This window comes from Colletotrichum godetiae (genome assembly GCF_030913485.1).
Source record: "Colletotrichum godetiae strain CBS 193.32 chromosome Unknown BDP55scaffold_5, whole genome shotgun sequence".
Taxonomy (NCBI): Eukaryota; Fungi; Ascomycota; class Sordariomycetes; order Glomerellales; family Glomerellaceae; genus Colletotrichum; species Colletotrichum godetiae.
The window spans coordinates 615585-642183 of NW_026851253.1; the positions used below are offsets into that span (position 1 = coordinate 615585).

General features: G+C 54.3%; 7 protein-coding genes across 7 annotated transcripts; 5 read left to right on the forward strand and 2 right to left on the reverse strand.

Annotated features, from left to right (window-relative positions):
- Positions 1 to 1399: 1399 nt before the first annotated feature.
- BDP55DRAFT_724381 (uncharacterized protein) lies at positions 1400 to 2001 on the forward strand (the record flags this gene model as incomplete). The annotated part of the gene is made up of 2 exons (XM_060578883.1): positions 1400 to 1576; positions 1633 to 2001. 2 exons carry the CDS (start codon positions 1400 to 1402, stop codon positions 1999 to 2001), a joined length of 546 nt encoding a protein of 181 aa, XP_060434479.1.
- Positions 2002 to 2394: 393 nt separating this feature from the next.
- On the forward strand, positions 2395 to 6105 carry BDP55DRAFT_601886 (P-loop containing nucleoside triphosphate hydrolase protein; the record flags this gene model as incomplete). The annotated part of the gene is made up of 3 exons (XM_060571055.1): positions 2395 to 5297; positions 5351 to 5442; positions 5493 to 6105. The coding sequence occupies exons 1-3, from the start codon at positions 2568 to 2570 to the stop codon at positions 6103 to 6105; spliced, it is 3435 nt and encodes a 1144-aa protein (XP_060434480.1). The 5' UTR covers positions 2395 to 2567.
- Positions 6106 to 13017: 6912 nt separating this feature from the next.
- Positions 13018 to 15252, forward strand: BDP55DRAFT_542665 (uncharacterized protein; the record flags this gene model as incomplete). The annotated part of the gene is made up of 2 exons (XM_060568334.1): positions 13018 to 13601; positions 13656 to 15252. The coding sequence occupies 2 exons, from the start codon at positions 13018 to 13020 to the stop codon at positions 15250 to 15252; spliced, it is 2181 nt and encodes a 726-aa protein (XP_060434481.1).
- Positions 15253 to 16549: 1297 nt separating this feature from the next.
- Positions 16550 to 18006, forward strand: BDP55DRAFT_308700 (GDSL-like Lipase/Acylhydrolase). The gene is made up of 4 exons (XM_060566665.1): positions 16550 to 17003; positions 17148 to 17193; positions 17255 to 17443; positions 17550 to 18006. The coding sequence occupies exons 1-4, from the start codon at positions 16790 to 16792 to the stop codon at positions 17839 to 17841; spliced, it is 741 nt and encodes a 246-aa protein (XP_060434482.1). The 5' UTR covers positions 16550 to 16789; the 3' UTR covers positions 17842 to 18006.
- A 111-nt stretch (positions 18007 to 18117) lies between these two features.
- Positions 18118 to 19439, reverse strand: BDP55DRAFT_724385 (PCI domain-containing protein; the record flags this gene model as incomplete). Its single annotated transcript, XM_060578884.1, has 2 exons — positions 18118 to 18147; positions 18210 to 19439. The coding sequence occupies 2 exons, from the start codon at positions 19437 to 19439 to the stop codon at positions 18118 to 18120; spliced, it is 1260 nt and encodes a 419-aa protein (XP_060434483.1).
- Positions 19440 to 20720: 1281 nt separating this feature from the next.
- On the reverse strand, positions 20721 to 21536 carry BDP55DRAFT_627482 (Fe-S protein assembly co-chaperone HscB; the record flags this gene model as incomplete). The annotated part of the gene is made up of 1 exon (XM_060571762.1): positions 20721 to 21536. One exon carries the CDS (start codon positions 21534 to 21536, stop codon positions 20721 to 20723), a length of 816 nt encoding a protein of 271 aa, XP_060434484.1.
- Positions 21537 to 22118: 582 nt separating this feature from the next.
- Positions 22119 to 23797, forward strand: BDP55DRAFT_543038 (FMN-dependent dehydrogenase; the record flags this gene model as incomplete). The annotated part of the gene is made up of 4 exons (XM_060568376.1): positions 22119 to 22146; positions 22210 to 23505; positions 23563 to 23636; positions 23708 to 23797. 4 exons carry the CDS (start codon positions 22119 to 22121, stop codon positions 23795 to 23797), a joined length of 1488 nt encoding a protein of 495 aa, XP_060434485.1.
- Between the last annotated feature and the right edge of the window lie 2802 nt (positions 23798 to 26599).

The following is a 26599-nucleotide window of genomic DNA, read 5'->3' on the forward strand; positions in this document are numbered from 1 at the left end:
CCATTCCTGTCGTTGCCTCCAGGGAACAAGGCTCTCGGCAGGTGGTGCCGAAACTATTAGATTCCATCGGGAGGGTCAACGTCCGATCTCCTGGGCGGGGCTTGCATGAAGGTGACAGAGCCCAGTAGAGCCAAGACTCGAAACACGCTCATAGAATTCCTTCTATATGGGTGACTGCGACCTCTGCAAACTCTGCGAACTCTTCACAGGGTTACTACAGCCGAGGAAAGGGGTATGAAGGTGTCAGGTGGCACGGAGATCTCGAGGCTTGAGTCGGACACAACTCGAACTGGAGACTGCTCGTCATGTGCCTCTTAGCGAGCATCCCATGTGTTGCCTCTTTCGCGGATCTGGTCATCCGAAGAAAGTAATATGGGCCAGGAGTTAAGACTAATGGCGAAGCAAAGAGGCTCATGGGGCGCCAAATGGCCAAGACGGGAACGACTCCGGGATCGCTTCTGGGCAGAAAGTTGACGGGGGAAGGTTTAAGATGTTAAAGAAGTGGGAAAAAAGAAACCCAAGACATCCCACCGTTCCCACGCGCCAACCGGTGGCAGCCGCCCCACATCTTCCACACGGGCAGGTAGCGATGACCCAATCAGGTTTAGCTGCCATGGGTATGAGGCAGATCCACCATGATCTTCGACAGACTTCAAACTCGCAACAGCCACAAGCCAAAACTCCCAACACACGCACGAAGACTGAACAGTGAAGAGCCTGTTCGGGAGCAGGCGGTTCGAACTGGCAGAGCCTGCGCAGGTTGCCAGGGGGCAGCGCGGCGTATGATTGGATCGTGGCTCGCCGAGAGAACAATCGACGCTGCTCGTCGATCCGCTACTTGGCAAAGAAGCTTGTCTCCTCGATGGAGTCCATCAGGGGTCAAACCTGGCTTTGGCTGGTCTTGTTGATGCAACCGTCCAACCCTTATGTTGCAGCCAGGCTCGGATGAGACGCCCTTGAGCCATCGCGGCCTGTGATGCTGGTTCGGACGACTCAGGAGCAGGGCATCTATGGGGTTGGTTGTTTTGTGACGGATGTGAGATGAGGTGCCCTGTCAGACGGACGAAAAGAGTTATCCGTCGAGCCACGAAGAGGTCAGAGGGAGGCCGCGGGGCCCACGGACATAACCTTGTGGGCGGTTAGGATAGGAGGAGACGAACATGAATAGACTATGGTACTATAGGAGGTTTTGGTATAAGATCCTCCCGCTGCCCCGACCATTTACTGCCTCTCTCTTTTGCTCCTCTCATTATCAACAATACATCAAACTCAATAATCAACCTTCCTCTCATTCACCACAGCAGCGCTGTTCCATTCACTCTCTGCCGGACAATATCTTTATAACTGTAAATATTCATATTATCAAACTACCCACGCCTTTCGACAACCTTCGAACAACATGTACTTCTCCAAGATCGCCGTTCTCTTCACCCTGGCCGCCACTGGTCTCTCCGCCCCCATCGAGGGAGCCGAAAGACGCCAGGCCAAGCTTCTCTCTGTTCAGGACTACTCCCAGTTCCAAGTCTCTGATGGCACTGGCGGCAACGCCCTTGCTGAGGTTGCCCAGAAGTTCCCCGTAAGTTACCGTCACACCCTTCCACTCGCAAGATGACGACGCTAACAGCCCTTCAGGTTGACCAGATCAAGGCCGACCTCGCTGGAGTCAGCAAGGATGACTTGGCCATCCTCCAAGCTGCCCGTGTCGCCGCCGAGGGTGCCGAGACCGACGCCGGCGGTTTCAACGACGCCATTGCCAAGGCGTCCGGAACCGATGCCGACGCCCTGAAGGTTGGCAAGATCAAGAACAAGGTCCTGAAGCTCCAGCTCGAGGTTCTCGCCCTGCAGGTGCAACAAGCACAAGGCGCCAGCAACCAGGCAAAGATCGACGCCGAGCAAAAGAAGCTCGACAACAACGTCAAGACCGACACGGCCTCCAAGGGCAAGACCAGCCAGAGCGTCTCGTTCAGCGCCACCTCCGCGCCCAAGGGCAAGAAGAACTAGAGTCGTGACTACTTGCCATGACAGGCATGGTCGGTGTTGAAGAATATGGAGAGTCGTTTGGCGTTACCCTGATCTTGGCCATGATTGGGGTTGGAGGACATGGGACACGAAACATTGGCGATGGGAGTTTGCGCGCTGGGGAGCCAAATTTCTGATTTAATTCGTTGACTAAATAATTCAGATGATGTTGAGAGAAGTGAAAATGAGAAACTATTATTGAGTTGGGTGAATTACAAAGCTATTCCTTCTCTGACATCCGCTGGCGAAGTCGCACTGTTTTCCTCTGCAGGGCATGGGCGCCGAAAACTGTGTCCGACGTTCCTCTGCACTGTATCCAGGCTCCAATGCGTCCCCAAACTTACCTCGCCTCACTCACCATCTCTCACCTTCCCTCTTACACTGAAACATCAGCAACCATCCAATCTCATCAACCTGTCACTCACAAAATCCAAATTGCTATCTATCCTCATTCCGGAGCAAGACTTACGCGGCCTTTATCGAATGATTTGCATCACTTCGCTTCTCAATCAACCGGGACGTACTACGGTGGCGCGTCACTTCACCTGATGGCGTCACCATTGAGCTTCATTCCTTTGGGAACCCTAGCCATCACAAGAGACGATACAGGGCTTACAGTTGACGAGTGGAAGCTATTGGAAAAGAGATTCGGAAGATGGGGCATAATTGCGCCGACGAAACCTGTCAAAGGCGTCAGGGCTCCCAAGCCTTTCGACGACACAGAAGACCTCTTCCTTTTGTCAGCGGTTTTCAAGAACTACAAGAACCTAGTGGCTGAGAAATGGATTCGAGTTCACCTGCTCATTCGATCGGAGGATGGAGAACGCGGAACCGCAAGGATTCATGCTTTGGCTGACGACGTCGACAATAAGGCCATCGACCGAGATCGCGCTAAGCTCAGAAGATCACGCAGAGCTCTCATTTCCCAACTCGACTTCTCTCCAGGGGCCTGGTCCGGCTATCCCACCTCGACCCCGACTACACTTGACCATGTCTTCAGAGACGAAGAAGACGCTAATGATTCGACCTCGTTGCTCCAGATGTTCAATACCATCCCTTCCCCGAACCCGGCGCCCCATGTTCTCACCAACCCATTTGAACAAGATGCCATCTACAACGTACTCGAAGGCAACCTACCTGGTCTGAATGATACTTCGAAGCTTTATGACTACCAGCGCCGTTCAGCTGCGGTCATGATTCAGCGTGAAAGTGAGCCTGGTCAATTTCTTGACCCAAGACTTACCAAAGCAACCGACCAGAATGGTGCGGCCTACTATTACGATACCAGCTCCAGCGTGCTCGTCAAGGAACCAAGATTCTACGATGGTGTCAGAGGCGGCATTCTGGCCGAGCAGATGGGCTCTGGCAAGACCCTGATCTGCCTGGCTGTCATCTTGGCTACTCGGCATTTATCTACCCGCACCCCCGATATCTACCAAGGAAGCGACGTTCGCGTGAGGCAGAAGATTGGGTCACTCGCTGACATGGCCGCCTCGAATGCCAACGTCAAGGGAGCTCCTTGGAAGGTCTTTTTCAACGTCTACAATGAGAGCCAAGAGCTAGAGTACCACAAGTGCATAGGAGCGATCCGCCGCAACCCCAGCCGCTACCACATCCCCGAGATGGCTCCCAAGCGCCTTCGGCGGCATGAAACTGCGGTTGGTAACCCGGCAAAGAAAGTCCGACATACTCATGCATCCATCGTGATTGTCCCCAACAACCTTGTTCAACAATGGATTCAGGAGATTGAAAAGCACATCGTCCACCCAGGAAACCCGGCGGGTCTCAAGGTTCTCAAGTTGACTAGTCAGAAGGAGGAAATTCCCAACCCTCAAGTCCTTGCAGCATATGACCTCGTTATCATCACGCAGTCACGGCTCGACAGAGTGTGGAGGGAAACTATGATGATGGGATGCCCGCTGGCAGAAGTCCACTTCAAGCGTTGCATCGTCGATGAAGGTCACAAGATAGGATACGCCAAGATAAACAACAAGAGCAATGTCCTCCTAGCCATCGACGCACTCAACGTTTCTGCTCGCTGGATCGTGACCGGTACGCCAGCCACAGGATTATTCGGTGTAGACGACCAACACTTCAACGGTACCCATCCCAGTGACCAGGATAATGTCGACAAGGCGGCAGCCCTGGCCGAGGCGGAGAAGGGAGACCTGGAGAAGATCGGAGCGATAGCATCGTTGTATCTCAATGCTCGACCTTGGTCCAATAGCGTCCACGAAACAGGAGATACGACCGCGGATTGGGCAGTGTATGTGATGCAGCCGAAGCATAGCGCCCGGTCAACCGGCCGCATGGGCGTGCTGCGCGCTACATTAAACTCTCTCATCGTCAGGCATCGATTATCGGAGCTCAATACCCTGCTTCCATCAGTCAATGAGAATGTCGTTGTATTGGATGGCTCTTACCAAGACAAGTTGTCGCTCAACATCTTCTCAATGATGATCATCTTCAACGCAGTCCAGTCTCAGAGAGTCGACATGGATTACTTCTTCCACGCGCGTCAACGCAAGGCTCTGCTTCAGTTGGTTCACAATTTGAAGCAATCCAGTTTCTTTGGTGGCGCCTTCTTCGCCAAGGAGGATATACTGAAGGCACTCGAAACTGCAGAGACTTTCCTGCAAGAGAAGAAGGTATTAATCAGTGAGAAAGACGAAGCTCTTTTGAAACAGGCCGTTGAAGTGGCCCAAGTTGCCCTTGACAACCAACTGAAAGACTTTAGCAATAAGTACAACGAGGTTCCCATCTTCATCCGCGACTTCCTCCCCAATGGCGTCGGCTCTGCCTGGTCCCTCGACGACCGCGACGCTAACCCCACCTGTACCGATGCTGGTATGGTACTTACCGCGCAGAAGTTGATCGCCTCTGCCATGGGTAAGCCTACGAAGCTGAATAGTCTTCTCAACGGTCAGCTGGAGTTTGAGGGTCGCAAAGAGCAAGCCGACCAGATCATGTCCGGGGCACAGGGCGTCGCGACTGACCAGCGGCCGTCAAAGCCTCGAGGGGTTCTCGCTGGCAATACGAAACTGGGAGGTGAACGGGTTCCTCGACATCTCAAGTCGACCGCCTCGAAGCCTGGTGATCCCGTACCCGAGCTGGAGCAACTTCCAGACGATCTGCAGAAGGCGATGCTGGTTTCCACTGTATCAGCAAAGCTCTCATACCTCATCGACGCTGTGGTGGAGCACCAAGACAGGGAGAAGATGATCATCTTCTACGAGAATGAGAATGTGGCGTGGTATCTGGCTGGTCTTCTTGAAGTGGTAAGTTCGACCTTTTCGATGAAGTGTGATTGACCACTAACACTGTTGTGTAGATTCACGTTCGCCACCTCATTTACGCCAGCAAGCTCACCTACGCCCGGAAGATGGAGTACGTCGACACTTTCAACCACGACCCCAAGATAAGGTCAGTATTTTAGGAGCTCTCGTGTCTCATGGATGCTAAGAACTGTCTAGGGTCATTCTCATGGACTTGTCACAGGCCGCCGTTGGTCTCGATATGAGGGCTGCCTCGCGAGTTTACTTCATCAACCCCGTTCTGAACCCCCAGATACAAGCGCAGGCTATCGGCAGAGCCCGACGCATCAGCCAGCAGAAACCCGTAACAGTTGAGACCCTCGTCCTGCGGGACAGCATCGAAGAAGTCATCATGGAGCGCAAGAAGATCATGTCGCAGTTCGAGCACTGGAAATGCAAATCCATCCTGGACGACCAGCCCATTTACAACTGGATTCTGAACGCCGGCATTATCCCCCTTCCCAAAGACCAGAAGGATTACTTGGCGCAGGCCATTCCGCTAAAGCACCCTCAGCCAATCTTTGGCAGCAAGTTTGCTGGCGCTCAGTCTTCGGAAGAGAATACTCTGGCGAATGCCACAGAGACGAAGCCGACGGCGGGCAGGGATGATCTGGTAAACGGCACAAATTTGAATGGCCTGAAGCGCTCACGCAGTCCCGAGTCTCAAGGCAATGGGGACTTGAGAGAGGAATCCGCCAGACCTGCCCGCCGCCTGCGCTTCTCTACAGAGGACGAGTGTGTGAGCGATGAGCGGCCAGCGCCACGGGTGTGATTTTCATAGGACTTTTATTTTTATTTTTAGACCAGGTGGATTTGGCATGACGAACAGCGTTTGGACATAAGTTTGAATCTCGTGCGGTAGATCTGGGTGGCTGCTGTCTACACGGGGGAGGTTTGTTGGATTATGCTTATACAGCGATCTAGAGATACCAACTAAGCTGCAGATGGATGCAGCAGGAATAAGAATCGTTTCTCCTGCAACTAATTGACAATTCACTAACGATGCGCAAATCATTCTCTTGTTGGTGAAGGTCAAGGTCATTCCATTTCGGTTCGCAAAATACGAGATCAAGATGTAATGGAATAGTGACCGCTCCATTTCGCAAGCATCACCACAACCATCATTGCTAAGAGATGGCAGTTTCTGTCATATATTCGTCAGAATTAGTTTATTGATACGGTGGTATTATACACTGACATCGTGCAAAATTCCTGTGCAGATTTCATTGAGCATCGCCCTGTGCCCAGGCAAGGAGCGGCGAGGCAAAATCGTCGACATTTGTGCTATAGTCCATACTTTCCTATCAATATCTTTCTGAACCCATCAATCAATACAGTATTCGCAGCAGTAATGGATTTAAAGGTCATTTCACATCGGCTCAAGAAGATCCGAAATCAAACAGTAGTGTAGTAACCGCTGTTGCTGGAGAGACGCGAGGTCTTTGCGAAAACATCGCCACGCACTGATTCTTGTTTTCTAGAACAAGAGCACGTTGTCCCCAGTGTGATTGCCAAGCGAGCCTCTTCAGTCCGAGGGGCGGCGGCCTCTCCGAAAGGACTATTCATAGTCATGGTGCAGATAGGCGCCGAAGTCCGAGGCCGGGTCGGGACGGGGACCAACGGGAGAATGCATTAGCCATTGTTATCTCTCGAGTCTCTGCTCCCCTTGGACGGGACGCTTCGTCCAGAATCCACGCCGGCTGTTTTATGTCTGTACTACCTCCCAATCCAAGATGACAGCGGAACCCGGTCCACGGCAAGACGATGTAGCGCGGCCGGGTCGACCGAGGAACTGGGAAAGCCGGAACGGGGCCAAGCGAGGAGAACCTCGTGGGTTTGGACAAGGGGTCGGACGTTTTCCTGTGGTGCACGGAGGATGGGAACAGACGAGTGAACAGACTCTCGAGCATGGCTAAGTCACGGGTGAGGGACGTGGGTAAAATGAGCTTCAACGACAAACGTATGATGAAAACAAAACCAGGACCGGCGCAAAGAGATTGCATCGCCTGGGGTTTCTTTTCGCCCAGGCGGCAGTGGGATGCCGTATGTTGGTTATTCATATGTCATGTCCGTCTTGTTTTCTTGGAAAACGAAACCGGTATCTCCGTGGCATGGAGCTGGCGGATACGTAAGCGCGACAAAGGAACCGTACTCCGTAGGGCGGATGATAATGGGTACGAAACGATGATGCAATGCGGAGGTCTCAGCAAGAAGGTTTTGATGGAGATCGTGGACCCATTTTGTAAGGTGCGATCCACGGGTGCAATATGGAAGGAAAGAAGAGGCTGGGGGATGATACCTGCACCTGCACTTTTAGATGACAGAGACACTGGGGAAGGAACGGCCCAGACGAGCCCCATGCTCGAAACGATTCTGTCTCTCCACCCTGTATCCGTACCTGCCCGTCGAGAACGGAAAGAAGAAACGTAGGAAAGAAGGAAGAAAGCATGGCATGACATGACGCCTTCCAAGTTCCGTGAAACTGTCAACCTTCAACCAAGCAGCACGGCAACCAACCGATGGCAAGAACGGCGACCAAGGCAAGGCAAGCAAGGCTGGGGCTGAGAAAGAAACAGAGGGAGGCGTTTCTCTGCCCATCCTGTCCGCTTCAGTTGAACCAACAATGCACATCTACCAAGACAACCTCGAACTTGCATCATTCTCGACAAACCGCCGCGCAATCGTGGAGACCTCTCGAATCTGCACAGCTTGACACAGGCGACTTGACTCGTTACACGATATCCACCTCCCTACAATGGCTATTGTCGATAACGGACCAACGATGAATGGCCCTTTCACCTCCTTCGCCCCCTGTTTCCTCCCCAAATTCCAGAGGTTGGGCGGTTCGTCTGAGGTTAGCCGCTAAAAGCCCTGGCTAAGACAGAAAGCAGCAGGGACGCCCGTTGAAACCAATTCTCACCACGGCAACGAACTTACCCCGAACGAGTTACCTTGCTCCGATCTCTCGGGACTATCCATTCTCGCGTTCTTTTGCATCGTTCTACGGCCTTTGCGAGTACACTGAGATGCCCACGAGGCTCAAGGAATGCAATAGGACGTTATATAGATGCAGATGTTCATGAACAGCGGGAGCACTATCGTCACTGTATCCACGACTTACACAATTTATTGAAGCGGGAGGCGACGATCAATACCTACCTTACCCAATTGTGAAGCAAGCCAGTCGTCGCAGGCCACACGACACCACGGGAATGCAGATGCGGAAGCGGCAACGGGATGCGCGTAAGACGTCCAGCCCAGATTGACGAGGCGACTTTGATGCGACCTCAGCACGCGCTACGATGCCCGGGGGTTCACAGTGTCACAGGGTTCGAAGCAAAAGCTGGAGCCTGGCAGAGCTGGATACTGGGAAATGGAACCCCTCGACTCTTGGGCGTTCGGCGTGTCGGCTTTGGAGATGGGATTTCCAGGATAAGTGAGTTTTGTCCCACTTCAACTTCCTGGTTTTCTGTTCCTGTTCCTGGATCAGTGCTGCGGCCAAGGCACATAATGGCCGTTGTCTGTCTGAACGGCTGCAGCTTGCAGGTTCCAGCCCCGTCTGTGCCAACGAAACCTTGCGTGGCTAGAAGAGTCCCGTCATGGCTAGCTGCATCAAGCACCCCTCATCAACTTTTCCGTCTGGTCCATGCTGCAGGGCGAAACAAGACTGCTAGTTGGCCCCAGCCCAGCCTCCCGCCGACACGCCACTGACCGAACTGATGTGATGGTCCGGACGAAACGAGGTCAGAATGATGAGACGAGATGGTTCAGAGGGAGGATGATGAGTTACGCATACAGGATCTATTTGCCCGAGGTGGACGCCAGGCTCGTTCACCCTGCCTCGGTGGCCTGTCCCTGTCTTCCTCCCTCCGAGTCGACGAACTGTCAGCCAGTGTGTTTTGGGCTGTGAGATGTGCGCATCTCTGAATGGACTGGCTGTGCAGCAGCAGCATTGCACATGATGATACGGATATTACTGGATGTCGGCACGGTTCGTCGCAACCCCGCGAAACAGAGCCAGGGCAAGATGCCATATGCCTTGGCTTCCTCTGGGCCGCTCATTCGTCGCCTTCGGGAGTCGTCGTGGCCGGTCTCCCGCTCCGCCGCCACTCAGGGAATGACCTGGAGCTTGAGTGAGAGCTCCAGAACATCACCAACCCTGTCGGGCTGTTAACCTTGTTTTTCCCAGACTGCGGGTTGTACAAGTGTTCCTCGCTAGAAATGTGGGTGCTTCCATTGTATCGAGTCGAGTGCCTGGCACCTGCGAGTCGCTGCGACCCATCGTCGATTGCCTGGAGCTTGAGGCGCGAGACAAGCTAGACGAGGGGGATAGAGGGGTCAGATTACCCACACTCCAATCATTCATGCGACTAAGGCACCTCCCAGCCGCTACAGTGCAGAATGTTGCCGCCATATTGCGTTGCTTTGCGCAGCTCTAGTAAGGGTTTTGGGCGTGGAGGGGCCGGGAGTGCGTGAGCGCCGAGCAGGGCTCTGACTTTCTTGTCTTGGGACCACGAGGTCCAGATCCCAGGCCGCAGACCGCGATTTGATGGGATATTTCGAGCGTGGGATGGGGTTCTTGAGTTCAAATATAATGTACCCATATGCATGAAGGCTGCAATCTGGAAGGCCCTCGCCCTCTTACTTCCCTCGTCTTCTCATCTCTCCCCTTCCCACCCTCGCTTTGTTGGTATTGACGGGCTATTATAGTTGTTGGCTCTTATTGTTCGGTCTCTACTTCCCTCGTCTCCCTCCCCTTTCCGGCTCACCCATCATCGCCAAGTTCGCAACAGCATCCTGCTCTTGATGATGCTCCCAGGTTGGCTGAAGCGGGTCGGCTACTGAATTGCAAACCCACCCTCGCAACAACGGCAACTGGCCAAGCTATCCCCACATCCGGTATATTAAAATTACGGCACAACGACCTCATGAAGGCCCAGGTTACAACCCCCTTTTGTCCGTTTAAATAAAAAGGGTCGCCTCGTCGTTCAGCCCAGCTTTGGCGGTAAGACTGCGGCTGAGAGAAAGAGAGCGCAGAGAGTCGGTCAGAGCAGCAGCAACAGCAACACGACGGATCTCACCGAGGTTTGGACGGCACGTGGATGGTCTCAAAGCAGACGAACGAGAAGACGAAGCAGGGGAAGAATAAGATCAGCCGACAAGATATATCAACAAGCGACGGCCACAAAATTCGGATTATGAGCGGCACAATGATCAGCGGACGTCAGTACTACGAGATACCGCCTGCGGGCCAAGCGATCACGACTTCCTACAAAGGCAACCGACGGTTCGATCCCGATTACGGACTCAACTACGGGCACCATAGCTACGTTAGCGAGCAGAAAGACTACCGGGCGGCCCGGGCAGTCTCTGGCGGTAGCCTTGGGCCAGTGGGTGCAAGGCAATCGCTGTCGGCGCTGGACGACAAACGTGCCAACGAAATTCGACATGGCGTCTACGCACACGTTTTCCTCGATGTCAAAAATAGCAACAAATCAGATGCTCCGTAAGTCACTATTTCTAGTAGTTGGCCCCATCTTTCAGTTTTCAACACTATCGACAACTGCATTTTCCCCATCCTTCTACACCACTGGTTCCACATACTGGCTCTCCTATTGCTTCATTGATTCGCTCGCCTGTCTGTTCTACTGCTTCTTGTCGCGCGCCTTTTTTTCTGTTTAACCACTTGACTTTGCATAGTTTCGCTTGGCCTCGTATTCTCTGCTGCAATTTTTTCTTACTTGACGCGATCCCGTCACCTGCTGCGTCTGGGATTTCGATTCTGCACGACTCGACATGAGACGGCGCTGGCGTTGGGCTTTAGTCATTTTTGGTTAATCCCGTGTTCCCGTTTCTACATCAACCTTGGCATGTTCTTTGGTTGTTTCTTCCTCTTCGGGATTACTCTACTTCCGCCCACATTAAGAGTAGCGATGACGCCTCGACCCACGGCTCGCGAGTGGGAGTCGCGTCGTTCGATTGACGAAAATGCTGCTGGACGTGGGCAGAGCCCCACGCCTCATTTATTATCGATCCCGAGCCTTTCTTTCCAAGTGGACCCAGACCCAACGCCGGCTGCTTTGGGAAGTGCACTTTGGACGTGGAAACCCGAGATCTTTGCTCTAGTGTCCATAGCTCTTCACACCGCGAGCACGCTTCTAGGAAGACCGGCAGATACGGATAGGCACTCGAGCTACGGCCTACTGCAGGAGATACCAGCCCGATTGAACAAGCCACTTCCTGCGATGCCGTCAAGTTGTCCCGGTTGGTTTGCTGTCAAGATTACGTCCCCACGAGATCCTCCTGCCCAGGCTGGGCGGGGCGGAGACAGAGTTACCTGTCACTTCTGAGATGGGAAATGCATCGACGGCCAACGCACGAAATGGGAGCTCGGATTACTCTGTACCCACGACTTTCCTCTTCCACATTTGCCCCTGCCATGATCCCTGCATCTCGTCTCCAGCTTCAGTTGAGCGTTGCGGATCCCATGATCGAATGATGCTGCTTCATCCTTGCGTCGTTATCACGATTCACCTCCCCTCCCCTTGTTTCGCGGAATCTCAAACACAGTTTTGAAGGCTTCGGTGTAACTCTTCAGGATAGACGGCTCGCGGCTTGCCATCTACGGGAACCATCACAACGAGGGCCCGGCAGAACGGAGAGTCTAGAGACCGCTCAGGAGCTTGCCCTAATTTCCACCAGGAACAGTGGCGCGCGTCTCTGCCAGTTGCAAAGCAAGGCAGAATTGCGTCGCTACCCGCCAAGCGGCACGCCACGAGACAAGTTTTGCTTCTCTGCCTCTTTCTGTTCCTCTTCGCGCCGTACGTAGTGTAAGCCCTAGCGCGAGTGCTAAAGTAGGGAGTTCTCATCGCCGCGCCCACGTTGCTGGGTTGCGCGACTCGGCTAGCTCGTCACTGCGTATCTGCACTTGGTAGTGTAGTCGCCGCCCAACAACGAAGCCGTGGGATCTCCCAAGTCCTAAGTAGCTCGAGATATGGCTGATGAGTGTTTCCACTTCGAGGCAGGCTCACAAGGGCCAAGGGTCAGGGGGGTCTTCGAGGAACGACGACCCCCAAACCACTTCCTCCACCCCCCGGACGATGGATGGGCGACCACTCATCAGACTCCATCTAGATAGGATCATCAGAGCGAGCGCCGGTCCGGGCACAGCCCACGCACCTCTCTGCCCGCGCAAGCCTCTGTCGAATCCAGGGTGCACTTGCAGATTGCCCAGCGGTAGCCTCCTTGGTGTGTGCCGGTGCCGTTCTTTGCGTGTCCTTTCTTGGCTCCGGGTGATTTTTTCTTCTCTCTCTTTTTCCTTTTCTTTCCTTCGGTTCTTTTGTATTAAACTTGACAGAACCCCCCATCACGTCACGTTGGCGCTTCTCTAGCTCTTTTATTTCTGGGATTTGCTTGTTGGCCGACTTCCTGTTCCATTCTTGGCTTGGAACTTTGCCCGCTGCCGAATCCCGTTTGCTGGATGATCCCTGAAGTACCTTTGTACTGACACGACTTGTCTCTTCTCCATAGCAACCCGAGGTCTCTTCAACACAAGAGGCGAGCTTCCGCTGCACCTGCTGCTTCCAATTACATCCTCCATGATGGTAACCGTCTGAGAGTCCCTGGTCGTTTCGCTCCGCGTCCAGCTATCGCCGCTTCCATCTCCGTCCCGTCGTCTCCGCTTATGACCGCCAGCCACGGACCTGCTCCGGCGTACTTCGGCGCTCCAGAATTGTACAACCACAAGGGTGAACAGCAACAGTCCACGATGGCTACGATGGCTACAACAGAGCCAGCGCGCTCAAGTCCGCGCATCGCCCGGGTGCCATACGCCTTGCAGACGGCTCCTTTAGATTCGAAGCTCATTTGCGAATCAATGCCTACCACAGCTCTCAATCGGCCGAGGAAACTCTCTCAAGCATCCACCATCACCGTTACGAGCATCAACAGCCCGAGAGAAAGCTTTGAGACACGATCCCGAAGCTCGTCGTACAGCAGCCACAGGACAAGCATCGATTCGAGTCCCAACATGTGGAGACCCGAGTATATGTACTCGCGGCCCAGTCAGACGTCCATCTTCAGGAAAAAGGCGAAGCCTGGAGAAATCTTTGCGAAACTGCCCGGAGAGGTCTTGGAGCTGATTCTCGGCGAGCTCAAGAAGCTCCATCTCGAGAAGCCCACGGACAGCTGCGCGACATGTTGGATGAGGGATGTCTGTTCGGTTACCCTGACGGCGAGAAAATGGTGCAAGTTCGCGCGAGTGGCCTTGTAAGACTCTTGCCCTTCGCCATGATCTGTCTCTTTGCTGACTCCGTATCTTAGGTATGAGGATATCCAACTTGTTGGAGCCGATTCATCATCTCAGAAAAAGCGACACAAAGTTACGTTCGGCTCGCGCATGATGCTACTCAGACGGACATTGAGAGCGAATTCGTACCTCGCCGGACTTGTCCACACTCTCAAGGTCCCGAGCCCCCCTGCCGGGGTCGTGCTGGAGGACTATCACAATCAGGTCGCGGCGCTGATCATGGCTTGTCCCAATTTTGAGCGTCTCGTCGGCCTTCACCCCCAGTATAATCATTCATACAGCAAGCTCTTCCACGCGCTCTCATCGCGCAAGCGTCTGAAGCACATGGATTGGATCGTCGAGCCTTCACCCTACCAGCGGCAACACCGATTCAAGTCGAGCTCGGGTAGCAACGTCGCCGCGATAACACAGGCAGCCTCCGATGCTTCCATCACACCCGGCGACCTGCAACCACACCAGAGCGCGGCATTCCTCGACTTCCACGTCGACTGGGCCCATCTCACGACCTTGTCGATTCACTGCCTTCCTGGCGCAACCCTTACTCCGGATAACCTCGTCAGCTCAGCACTGATGCACCTAACGTCTCTGCAGCACCTTTTTCTATCGTGGATGCCAGTGACAGCCTTTAATGATAGCACACTGCTCTCGCTCCCCCCTTTGCGTACACTCTCACTCACCCACGTACCGGGCGTCACCAGCAACGGCATCTCTGCCTTGGCTACACTCCCGACGAGCCAAGCGATCCAGAAACTGACACTGCGCCACACGAACCTCGACTCCCTGCCCGCCTTGGCTCGCATCTTTTCTAACTTCACCTACCTCGAGGCGTTCACTCTCGTCCAACCATTTGCGCCCACGCTCCCGGAGGACACATTTATCTGGCTCATGCCATATCTCGCCTCTTCGTCCCTGCGAAAGCTCCACTGGGACATAACGAGCAACACCACCCACGCCAACGCCGCCGACTCCATCCTCGCCCGCAGCATCGCCGCCGACGGCTTCCCCTCCCTGCGCAGTCTTCGCAGTCCCAACGATCCCGAAGGCATCTTCCAAGCCCTCTGCCGCCCGCAGGAGAGGACAGACAGCGCCAGCGACCGCTTCCGCGGCCCCAACGGACCCGCCAGGAGCGCCTCATTTCCCACCCCCGGTACGACCCATAGCCCCGTCTCGCCAACGAAGCCGTCCCGTTCACCCACCGCACCGGCGTCCCCGGTCATGACCGATCCCGCTCGCGAATGCACGAATCTTCACGTAGCCCGGCTCGCGGCGCAGGCCCGCCTCGAGGCCGCGCGCGCAGCGCTCCCGCGGTTCTTTTTGAATGTTATTGACGAGGACGGCACGGTGCTGGAGAAGTATGGACTCGCGGCTTTCATTGGCACGGTAGAGAGCCGCATCACGTATAACCTGCGTCCCGACCCTGGCGCAAAGGACGAGCGCGGCGGGCTGGTCGAGATGGCAGACCTTGTGGCGGATAACGGCGAGGAGGTCGCCGTCGGGCGTGAAGGTTGCCAGGGCCGGTGGAACGTGTCATCCACTGTCTCGGACAAGAAGGATCGCGAGAGGTGGTGGCACACTGAGAGAGGCCGCTGGCAACAACCGGAGCTTGCGTAAAGCGTGAAAGTGACTTCGCGACAAGCACCGTGACGAAGCCCTGAGATATGGGCAATATTCCCCCATACGGGAAACCAAGGCTCTCATGACAACGTCATGATTTAGCCCGCTGTTTATTTCCTAGAACGTCTTGGTGAAACGACCAATCTCATGATATCCAAATTGTTGCAGGGGCACTGGGGGATCGGTTCAAGATGCCTTCAAGATACCAAACGAAACAGCAGGAAAAGATACACTTGTAACGTATATAATGTTTATAATGGTATTCATAAGTAAATGGTCACGATGGCGTGTGGAGGACAGAGGAGGCTGTACATAGAAACGGAACATAAAGTTGTAGTGTAATACCACAGACAATCAACATCCACAAACGATCGGAACCCACACTGAACAAAGGTGGATTTATCGAGCTGTCAAGTTTCCCAAAAGAAATATTGTATGAGACAAGATGTGAGAAGGGCCGTGGGTTCTAACCAGTGTGTGTACCTACAGAGACACACCCGCTCAGGCTAAAGAAACGCAAAGTTATCCATCGAGACAGGAGTTTCCCGAACTCTTGCTACGAAACACACCTCAACGCAGAAGACGAAGCGTTTTGCACTGCCCCAAGAGTAAAACCACCGCGTCGCTGTTGCCTGGGCTCTTCTTGATTTGATTAGCTTGCCTTACGTGAGGCGAGGTGGTGATTGCTGGCTGCTCAAAGCTGAGTTCCTGTAGGTTTCGCTGCCTTAGGAAAGTGAGCGTGCTGGGCTGGAGTTCCGGTCAAGAAAGGCGTCCATTTCACTGTTTCCGAGAGAGTGTGGCGGGACCTAAGCGTCCATCCAAACGTCCAGGGGACTCTGCCCGGTCGCAGCAGCCACACACCCCCACCCCCACCACCTGTTCTTCCTCTCCCGTCAATGGAAGTCCAGTGTGACTGCCTATCGGTGCCCGTGTCCCCCTTCCACCGGTACGCCCGTCCGTCGTTCGCCCACCCCACCTGACCTCTGTCCAACTTCATGCCCTTCCGTCAGCCTACCTTCGACGACGACTTATTGACTACTCATCATTTGGATAACACTCTACACCCACGAACCAGTTGTTCATCTCAATACCAAGCGGATCAATAATTGCGCCATCACTTTATTTGGACCTATCAACCATCCACTCCAGCCTGCGCTTGATACTGCTCTGCGACTACGGCGGATGAACACCCGCCCCCTGCTCCTCGGTGACCGCTCCCCGGGACTTTGTGCTCCGCTCACGATCTTCCCTTACTTCACCAGCGTCTAGCTGGCTTCACTCTGGTCAACATAGCGATATCCGTATCTCAAGTAAGCTGAGGCCAAGAAATTAACATTAGGAGCCCGAGAAAGAGAGCGGGAAACGGCCAACGATAGTCTTACGGCACCCTTGGCCAAAAACGCCATTCTACCGTTAACGGCAGGGTGAAGTGTGTACCTAGGCAGAATCCGCCCATAACGACAGGACAACACGGCAACACGATACACATCGGTCAACAAGACCACCAGATCTGTGAGGAATAAGAAAATTCAGAATGTCCAAAGACAAGACGCTCCGCATCTTTTGCTTCGGCGACTCGCTGACGGCCGGGTACTCGTCCTACGGCGCCGTTTACCACCCGTACTCCATCGCCCTCACAAAGTTGCTCGCCATGTACCTTCCCGACACGCAGATCGTGGCGACGGATAACGGCATGCCCGGTGATGTCGTTTCGCAGGGAGCCTTTGCGCAGCGCTTCGAGAGCGAGAGTTCGTACTTTTTCCTTTTCCTTTTTCATTCGACGTTCACTGCATTGTCGCAATGTTCTGTCACGACTTTCTCATCCCTCCTCTCATTTCATCTCATCTTCCCGGCTTGTTGTACATGAAGTACTTGCTAATATCAGGATATAGTGAACCAAGCACAATATGACTGGGTCGTCATACTGGGAGGCACAAAGTATGTTTAATGTCCATGTGAATTCCCCTTGAAGCTGCCCCATACTGATAGCATGCGCCAGCGACCTTGCATACGACGTGCCGCCAGATAGAATATTTGACTCTCTTCGAAAAGTATACGACTCTGCCATCGCAAAGGGCAGCAAAGTGCTCGCATTGACGGTCCCCGAACGCTCAGCCAAGAATGAGAAGCTCGATGCCCGCCGGCGGCAGCTAAACAGCAGCATCCTCTCTCATCAATCCCCTAATTAGTATGTCCTGCCTTTCACACATGCTCTTTCATTCCGTGTATCCAGTCCTCTGTTTCCATGTCAGAAGAAAATCACAAGGCCAACGTACTAATCACCAACCACCCAGCCACGCCTTCGACCTCAACCCGAGGATCCCATACCACGCCCTGACCGAGCGGGAATGCAGAAGGTACTGGGACGACGGCCTGCATCTGACACCAGCGGGCTACGACTGGATGGGCGCACACATCGCCGAGGCCCTCCGCGACTTTGTAGAGCTCGAGCGGAATCCTCAGTCCAAGAGAGCGCATAGGGCGCGACGCAACGCCGAGGAGCAAATTTCCTTTGACGAGGAGGATGGGGACCCGCACTCGCTCAGCGAGGGTTACGTATTCGTGCGGATGAGAGACTTGAACTAGATACCTTTTTCCTTTAATGCGAATATTGTTTCTCATTGCATGGTTCACTCGTCGTCCTCTCTTATTCAGTCTAGCTCCTGTCTACTACGCGAGTTAGGCTACGTGACTGCTCCATGCTGACGTGCTTTCTCTTGATTTGTGATATGCAGTGCGCTCTCTGTTGATCGCATGAATCCTTAAAACGCCAATGTTTAACCCCCTTTTTTTTTTAACAACGCCGATAGTGTGTGTGTGTGTGTGTGTGTGTAAAGTTCAGTTTCCTCATAGTAATTCATCTCAAATGACCAAGTTGGCTTCCACAAATTCCTGAGTAGCTATTAGCAGGTAATTCACTTCAAGAGTACCCGAAACGTAAGGGATAGACTCACGGGGAACTGCTTTTGCAGAGCATTGGTCACGTTCTCAACCTCCTCAGCCACGCTCTGCACATTCGCATCCCACCGCCGCATCTCCTTGCCGACAACGACCTCGGCGCGTCCGCTGCCCTTCTTCCCAGACGCCTCGCCGCCCTCGAACCAAATCACCTCGTCGAGCTGGTCGATCCGGCCGAGCAGGCGACCCTGCTCAATCATCCGCGCCGTCGTCTCCTCGGCCTTTTCGGCATCCAGACCGAGCAGGGAGCCGAGCGCCTCGAAGCCAATGTTGCGGTACAGCCTCGACGCGCCGAGCAGGTTGTGCTCGACCACGGCCTTGGCCAGCACGGTGGACCCGTCGGCCGTGGTGGCGAGCTGGTGCGGCTGTAGGCCCTGCGCGAACTTGTCCACCTCCTCCGGCGCGAGCAGGCGGTCGAAGAACATCTTTTCCAGCATGCCGTGCTCGTCGAGCCCTGCAGAGCGCTCGTCCTTGTACAGCCGGCCCAGGGCGCGGCTCCGCATGGGACCTGCGGGGGCGAGGATGGCGCACTTGACGGCCATGCCGAGGGTGTGCAGGCGTTCCTCCTCGGCAATGGCGGGGCTGACGCTGATTTCGTGGTAGCGGCCGCTGGCGCCGAGGAAGTCGCGCTTGGAGTCGAGGATGCGGGCCTGGGAGAGCTTGAAGTGGAGGTCGAGGTCGCGGTCCTGAACGGTGTGCATGATATTCTTGAGCTTGTTGACGTACGTCTCGGCGGCGGTGGTGTCGTCGACCTCGAGGTAGTTGCGGGCGATGCGGACCCAGACGCGGGCTTTATCGTCGTTTGTGACTTTGCGCTGGGAGCCGTCGAGGGGGATCTCGGCGAGGACGTTGGCGGCGTCGAGGAAGTCTTCGACGCTCTCATGGGCCTCGGCGACGAGCTCGCGGACGGAGGCGGCCTGATCTAGGAAGGAGGAGGGCTGAGTGGCGAGCTGGGCGAGGGTGTGGTTGCCGACGGCGATCCAGAGGTCGTCGTTTTTGAGGGCGCGGAGGGCGGCGACGAAGGAGGCTAGCAGGGCGCGGGTAGAGACGATGCCGAGGGAGGCGGCAAAGATTGCGTCGAGGACGGCGTTGAGGTCGGGCGCGGCTGTTGGAGGGGACGAGAGGGTCTTGATGTCGGCGATGATGGACTCGTAGGCTGGGGCCTTGTCGCCGGGGGCCGAATCGGCTTGGGCGAGCCGCTCGGCGACCTTTTGCGAGGGCGCCATGGTTTCGATGTGTGCTGATGTGTATATGTCGAGCTATTCGTAATCGGTTGGTGTAGGGTATTGTATTCTGGGTGGAACGGTCGGAGGAGGGTGCGTGTCTAAGCTTGTTGCTTCTTGATATTGGTGGTTGAAATCGTGAAGCCGTGGAGCTGTAAGAGCTGGTGAGCTCTTGGATGATTGTCATCGATAGAGTTAGGCAGGCATGGTGGGGTAGGAGCTTTGAGGGGCCGTTGGAGGGGCGCCTGGTGCAGGGGCCCACGGGCCAAGGTTCCGGAGCACTAAATTCGACTTGCTACCAGTTTTCCATGCCCTTCATAAGGTATTGTATAATGTTGAGTGTAGGCAAGATAGGAGTCAAATAGTGAAGCCACTTTTCTAAGATATCACACAATGAGGCTATCATGACACTCAAAACTGCCTGGAGACTATGATTTGGAGACATCCACAATCTACGCGTTCTCCTGCAGATGGGATACTCGCCCAGTTCTTCACTTGTGCATTGAAATGACTCTTTCGCAATGGTACAGGTTAGCCAATTCATCTAGAAAGGGAATTTGACATCCAAAGGGCCTGTACGATAAGCCATACAAGTCATAAAGCGATGAGTATTCCACATCAAACCATTGTTAATGCAGAGAACTTGACTAGTCCGCACATTTTACATATCACGAGCATTAGAAAGTCGATTTAAACGCAAAGAACGTATTTCCATTTACCGTGGCACATGTCAACGTAGTCACTGTTCGGGGTCTGCTGCAGTCTATTCAACGTAGAGGTATTCTCTCCGGTTCAACAGGTAAGCACCTCTGCAATGCATGACATCGCAACCTCTCTTGACGGGAATTTCCACAACGAGTAGCTCGACTCAAGTCTCTGTATTCGGTGAACCATCGGAGACTAGGGGATTTGTCTCACGAGACCGACGTGCTATTTTAAATATTTTAGAGACGGGAGCTTTTTTCTTGTAGGTCCGGGTTTCTGGGCAGTCGGGAATTTTTGCCAAACGTGACTTGGTACCCTTTCCGTCGATTTTGTCCAGTCAATTTTGCGAGCAGGGATATGTGGGGTTGAGAAGAGTTATGCAATCATTAACATTTATGACACCGCCCGGGTATTGTACAATATCGGCCCATCATCGGCTGATGATGACGAGCGAGCCCTCTCATCTCAGATATACGCTTTTTCATCTCTCTCTTTCGTCTTTTTTTTTCTTCCTTCCCAATTTATATAGAAAAGCCCACCGTTTTATGAACTCGTTTGGAAGAATCGTGACCTCTCCAGCTAGTGCTGCAAAACAATCGGCTTCCCGGCCTCCCAATTATTCAGGCTCTCCTGGATATTAACCCAATACCGGAGATTCACCGCCTCCCTCTTGGCCGTCTCAATATCGTCGTGCCGGAACGCCGCCTCGAGCACCTCCTCGCTTGCGCGTATTCTCCCGTCATTGGCCTCCCTCTGGCCTTCGAGCTCGCTCTCGGCCGTCGCCTCCTCAATCTCTTCGCGCGCCTCGAGCACCACCATCAACAACTCCGGGTCCTCAACCTTGAGGGTCTCGTCATCGGCCACATCGACGCCGCGGAGCGAGAGGAGGTACTGCGCGCGCAGGAGCGGGTTCGAAAGCGTCTTGTACGCCTCGTTGATGCGCGCCGAGGTCGCCTCCGCGCGCGTCTTGAGCTCCGCCGGGTGCATGTCCGGGTGGGCTTTGGCCTGCAACCGGAGGAACTCGCGGCGGAGGGCGCGCTGGTCGATGGGGAAGTGGCCCTTGGGTGGCGGGCCGTCCGGGAGGGTGATGGGGAAGAAGTCGTAGTGCGTCTTGGGGATGGTGCTGTCTGGCGTGCTCGCGGCGGCGGTCGCTGCCTCGCTGTCTGGTGCCGTCGTCGCCGGCCGTGACAGCGGAACCGTATTGGACATCCACCGCTTTTGACTGGAAATCAGAGATGATACTCCAGATGCCCTTCGTGCATGTGTTGTGGCTAGCGGATTACTGGCGGTGACCACGGCTACCACACCGGATGGCCGGGTCATTGTCGCTTGTCGCCGGCATCTCGCGCATAGGCGAGATACGTCTCGTACGCCGATCTGGATTGATGTGCGCATGTTGCTTGTGAATGTGCGGAGTATTGTCTGTGGGCTTCAATTCTGGCGAACGCGACTCGGAATTACAGGTCAAGGCAGCTGGGTCTTTGCGATCGCAAGAGTCGTCGCTGTAGTGTCGATTGACGAAATTTCCGTACTGCTTTCTGGGGGCGGATTTGGATGACGTCCCCGTAAAATCATTGCCGCGCCAAAGCGAAGCGAAGCGTCTAGCGCCGAGAGCCGCCCCGACAACTAAGTCCGAAGTCGGGGCATGTTCGTTGTCTTGCGCGCTCGCGGTCTTCTTTCCACTGGGGCGAGCCCCCACTTATGAAAGTGCCTCCACAGCTCCAGAACATCCAGCGCCTCTCCACAGAACGCTTGACCAAAAAGTGCCCTGTGATTCGACGATGGACTGGCTCCTCTGCTGCCCCGACCCCAGATCAGCCCCCCACGGGCCTGGTCTCCGACACCAGACGTACGGGGTAATTCCCGCCGAATGGTTGGCGACTTATTACGATGATGTTCCCGCTTTGTGAGTTGTTGAGATTCCTCCCCATGTTTCCCTAAGCTGTACGACTAGGAGAGCTCCAAATTGCTAACAAGATGTCCAAGATATTCACTGCTGAAGAAGGTCGGTTTGCTGTGCTTCCCTTGCTGTGATGCTTTCGAGTCAATGCTGATACAGTTCTCACAGTGGCCAAGCACAACACATCCGACAGTTGTTGGGTGGTGCTCTACGGCAAAGTGTACGACGTGACCGAATTCCTCCCTTCACACCCCGGCGGCTCCAAGATCATTGTTAAGCTTTCCGGCAAAGATGCGACAGACGAGTACGACCCCATACACCCGCCGGGTATTCTCGAGGAGAATCTCAAGCCCGAAGACTGTCTGGGCACGGTAGACCCTGAGTCATTGGCGCTGCTACAACCTCAGCCTGCGAAAGCAGAATCCGAGAAACCCAAGGAGGGCCCGCCCAGGCTCGAGACGCTGCTCAACCTCGACGAGATTGAGGAAGCTGCCACAAAAATTATCCCCAAGAAGGCGTGGGCGTACTACTTCTCAGCCGCCGACGACCTTTGGACCAAGAGCAACAATGGTCGCGCATACAGGCAGATTCTTCTGCGGCCTCGCGTCTTTGTCGACTGTACACAAGTTGACACCTCCACAAGCCTGCTCGGCAACCACGTCGGGCTTCCGTTGTTTGTGGCGCCGGCTGCCATGGCACGACTTGCCCACCCTGATGGTGAGCGAGGCATCGCGAGGGCAGCGGCCAAGTTCAATGCGATGCAGTGTGTCTCGAATAACGCGTCCATGACCCCGGAGCAGATCATTGAGGGTTCCCCTGAGGGTCAAGTGTTTGGATGGCAGCTCTACGTGCAGAATGACCGAGCCAAGAGCGAAGCCATGCTGAAGCGCATCAACGCTATGAGGGATCGCTACAAGTACATCACCTTGACCTTGGATGCACCGTGGCCTGGAAAACGTGAGCTCGACGAGAAGCAGCAATTCGAGGGATCATTCGAGGTTGAATCCGAATCAAACTCAAAGACCGATGAGGCGAAGCGGCCAGGCGGCGGAGGTGTCGGACAGCAGCTGTTCTTCGGCACGGCAGCAGACCTGGAGTGGAAGACGACGTTGCCTTGGCTGGCTCAGCACACCGACCTACCCATCGTGCTGAAGGGTCTGCAGACACATGAGGACGCCTACCTGGCGGCCCAGTACGCACCGCAGGTGAAGGCCATCATTCTGTCCAACCATGGTGGTCGTGCTCTCGATACGGCACCACCTGCTGTTCACACGTTGCTGGAGATCCGCAAGTATTGCCCCGAGGTCTTTGACAAGATCGAGGTCTGGGTCGACGGCGGCATCAAGCGCGGTACCGATGTTGTCAAGGCTCTCTGCCTGGGTGCGAAGGCGGTGGGCATTGGCCGCGCTGCTCTCTTCGGTCTCGGTGCCGGAGGTCAGGCAGGTGTCGAGCGGACATACGAAAGTAAGTCCTGATGTGGGAGCCGTGTCATTGTGAACGAGTCGCTAACCTTTCGCCCAGTTCTCAAAGCCGAGATGGAGACATGCATGAGGCTGCTCGGAGCAAAGAGCATCAGCGACCTAGGACCCAAATTTGTAAGCGGCAACACCACAATAGCCAAAACCCAAGACTGTAGTGAGACGTCGGATGCTAATGAGTGCCGCAGATCAACACCCGCGCGGTGGAGAGAGATATCTACGACGGCGAGTCTGGGATCGAGAATAGGGTTAGCCTGTGGGTGAAGTCGAAGCTCTAGTGCGGATGTTCCCCACGACCGGGAAACAGCTGAAGCGAGCTGATCTGACGTTGCGTTGTATAACGGGAAAACTTGTTGGGCAAACGTGGGGTAAATGGCTTCATTTGGTCACGAAGCCGAGCGTTTGCATGAAGTCCTGGCTACGAGGGTGGGATATGCCTCATGCTTAAAGCAGGATATGCCTGGATCTTTCAGGGCGTTGGGATGAGACGAGAGACAGATAAGAACGCTCAAGGTGTATGTCGCGGAATGCGTGTCCTACATCAGGTAGACCACAGCATTGCGGTTCCGCAGTCTCGCTCAGTATGAGTAGGCTTTGTAGAGTCATACATCATCAGTATAGTATAGAAGCAAACTGAGGGTTCTGGATTTCTTACGAATTTTAAGCTTCGGATGTCAGCTAGTGTCATCATTGTCATCCTGTCACTGGCTGGTCTGAGATGTCCTGAAACGAAACCTTTGGAAAATTGGAATGAAGCCTCCTTGGATGGATTTTTTTTTTTGGGATTTCCCGATCCGACGAAGTTTTTCTCATTCGTCGTCCCGAGTCCCGAGAGGCAGCATGAAAGCCTAGCATCCCGGTTGAGAATGTCCCATGGTGGTGGGTAGGCAGTGATGTGCCGCAGCTTTCTCGGTCAGAAAACGTCAGGCGGAGCGGAGCGACTCGAGACGAATTACGTCGACATCGTGTCTGATAGGCTAGGGACCGTGGTGAAGAAAAGACGGCGGCCCGGTGTAGGGTGGTTGGGCAGGTAGCGTGGTGTGCGTGGTCGCGTGAGGATTTTTCTTTACACTATAAATCATAAACTTTGAAGCTTCCATTAACTAAGAAAAAGAATATTATTATTAGTAGTATGAATGATAGAGATAGAGCTAGGGTATGGAGCGGCATCTCATTTTGTCACCTACTTGGATGGGCAGAAAGGCCATTGTGGTCTTCTTCCCGTGAAATTTGGCGCCTACTGTGTAGACCATCGATACACGGCCGCGTGGGATGTCATCGTCTCTGTCCATTTTCGTCATTACCCTTGTGTCCTGGTGATATCCTGAGCCCTGGCAGGCTGGCACAAGCTTCTTGCCTAAAGTGTGCTTGGCTGACTCAATCGGCCGAATGTTACGTTGGGGAAAAGTAAAAAAAACTCAAAAAAGATACACTATGCGAAGAAGACAAGCTTGATATGATGGGTTGGTTGGTTGGTTGCTATGTCAAATGTCGAAATGAGGTGCGATAAGGTAATGGCTGGCAACTCTCCATGAGACCATTTGTAATGACAGCAGAAAATATTGAATAGCCTGCCTGGGCAAGCCGCAACGTGGACATCAGGTCCTGAGCTTACCTCCTCGGGTCCGTGAAGTATCCGCAGCTGTTGTTACTAACTTCCATGTTGGTGTATGATTCCGGTGGGTAAAAAGTCGTTTGGGAAATGGAGAGACGCCCCACAGTGGCTCACAAGCTCTGAGGTGCCCGACTCCACCCATTTGTGTAAGGAGGCGGGGGCTCTCCAGGTTCCCCCTCAGTAACTGGCGCTTTCTGAGTGGCTCCCCAGGTAGCTAAGATTCTGCTAGTGTAAGTCCCCGTCCCCGCTCCTACCCGAAAAGTGCCCAGACTCTGGGGGATGCTGGGGGAGGAATGAGTGGGACATTGGCAGGGCAAAGAGAAGCGGCGCTGGGGCGGGCAAGGCGAGAGCGGGACGTCGAAAATATCGTTTGTCCCTCGCCGGCTGCAGGTGCAAGTGCAATGCAGTGCGCACCTCTCGTACCTTCCTAAGTTCCTAGTGGGAACATCAGGTACCTCAGCACCAACTCAAGCAGGCAAGTACCTGACTACAAGGTAAGGTAGGTAGGTAGCTCACGAGGGCAAGCAAAGGTCCTTCCGTATCTCGAAATGTCAATCATTGGCCTTCTGCGTCAAATCTCCGAGCCAATTCATCCTGGCACGTCTGGTCCAGCCAATCCTCGCCCATCATCTGCCCATTTTGGCCGTTTACAGCTGCAGCTCCTTTCCGCGCCGCACTGCCTTCGGTTCTTTCTTCTCCTCTCTCTCTCTCTCTCTCTCTCTCTCTCTCTCTCTCTCTGTTCGTTCAGCTCCTCCTTGAAAATTCTGACACCTCGTGCCCATGTGATTGTCGAATTCGCCGCGCTACCGATTCTTTCGTTTTGACGCGTTTAAGCCAAGACTCGGCGAGATTTCCATCAAAGTCAAACCGACGACCCCCCCCCCAATATGCAGTTTGGGAACCTTCATTAGCGCTCCGTAGTACCTACACCCAAGAGGTTCACCAGTGGCGCATGAACGAGAGAACGAACGCCATCAGCCTCAAGGTCATGATACTTTGATTGGGCAGCCGGGGATACCCTCTCGAACGCTAGAAGCCCGCCGGAGGGCCTCCCAGCGGGCGGCGTGCGCACTCTTGAATCCTTGGAGTTGTCAACGTCCACTGGTTCACTCGCCTCCGCCTTGATACTTGTCTCATTGAAAGCACTACCACCTAGGTAGAGAGCCATTTCGTTCACCATCTCATTCGAGGCTACCAATCTCAGCCATTCCATCGTGACTTGCCTCCTAACACGATCCGGATTGCCTCGCAACGGCTGGACCGCGTCTACGGCTCACTTCCTACCCGTTGCCTCTTCACCTGCAAAAAGGAAATCTCATCAATACCCCTGCAGGGGTGGGCAAGCCACACAGGCCGGTATATTGCGCCGTAGTAACACAGAAGGGGAACCTGTGTGAACACCACCCAGTCACACACACACACACACAACCACACGACATCACTTTCATATGCTCAATCTTGTTCA

Excerpts from the sequence above, each read along its gene's own strand:
- BDP55DRAFT_308700 (XM_060566665.1), top strand. The coding sequence starts at position 16,790 with ATGTCCAAAGACAAGACGCTCCGCATCTTTTGCTTCGGCGACTCGCTG. Across the intron at positions 17,194-17,254 it reads GTCATACTGGGAGGCACAAA|CGACCTTGCATACGACGTGC; the intron begins GTATGTTTAATG and ends AGCATGCGCCAG. Across the intron at positions 17,444-17,549 it reads TCTCATCAATCCCCTAATTA|CCACGCCTTCGACCTCAACC; the intron begins GTATGTCCTGCC and ends CCAACCACCCAG.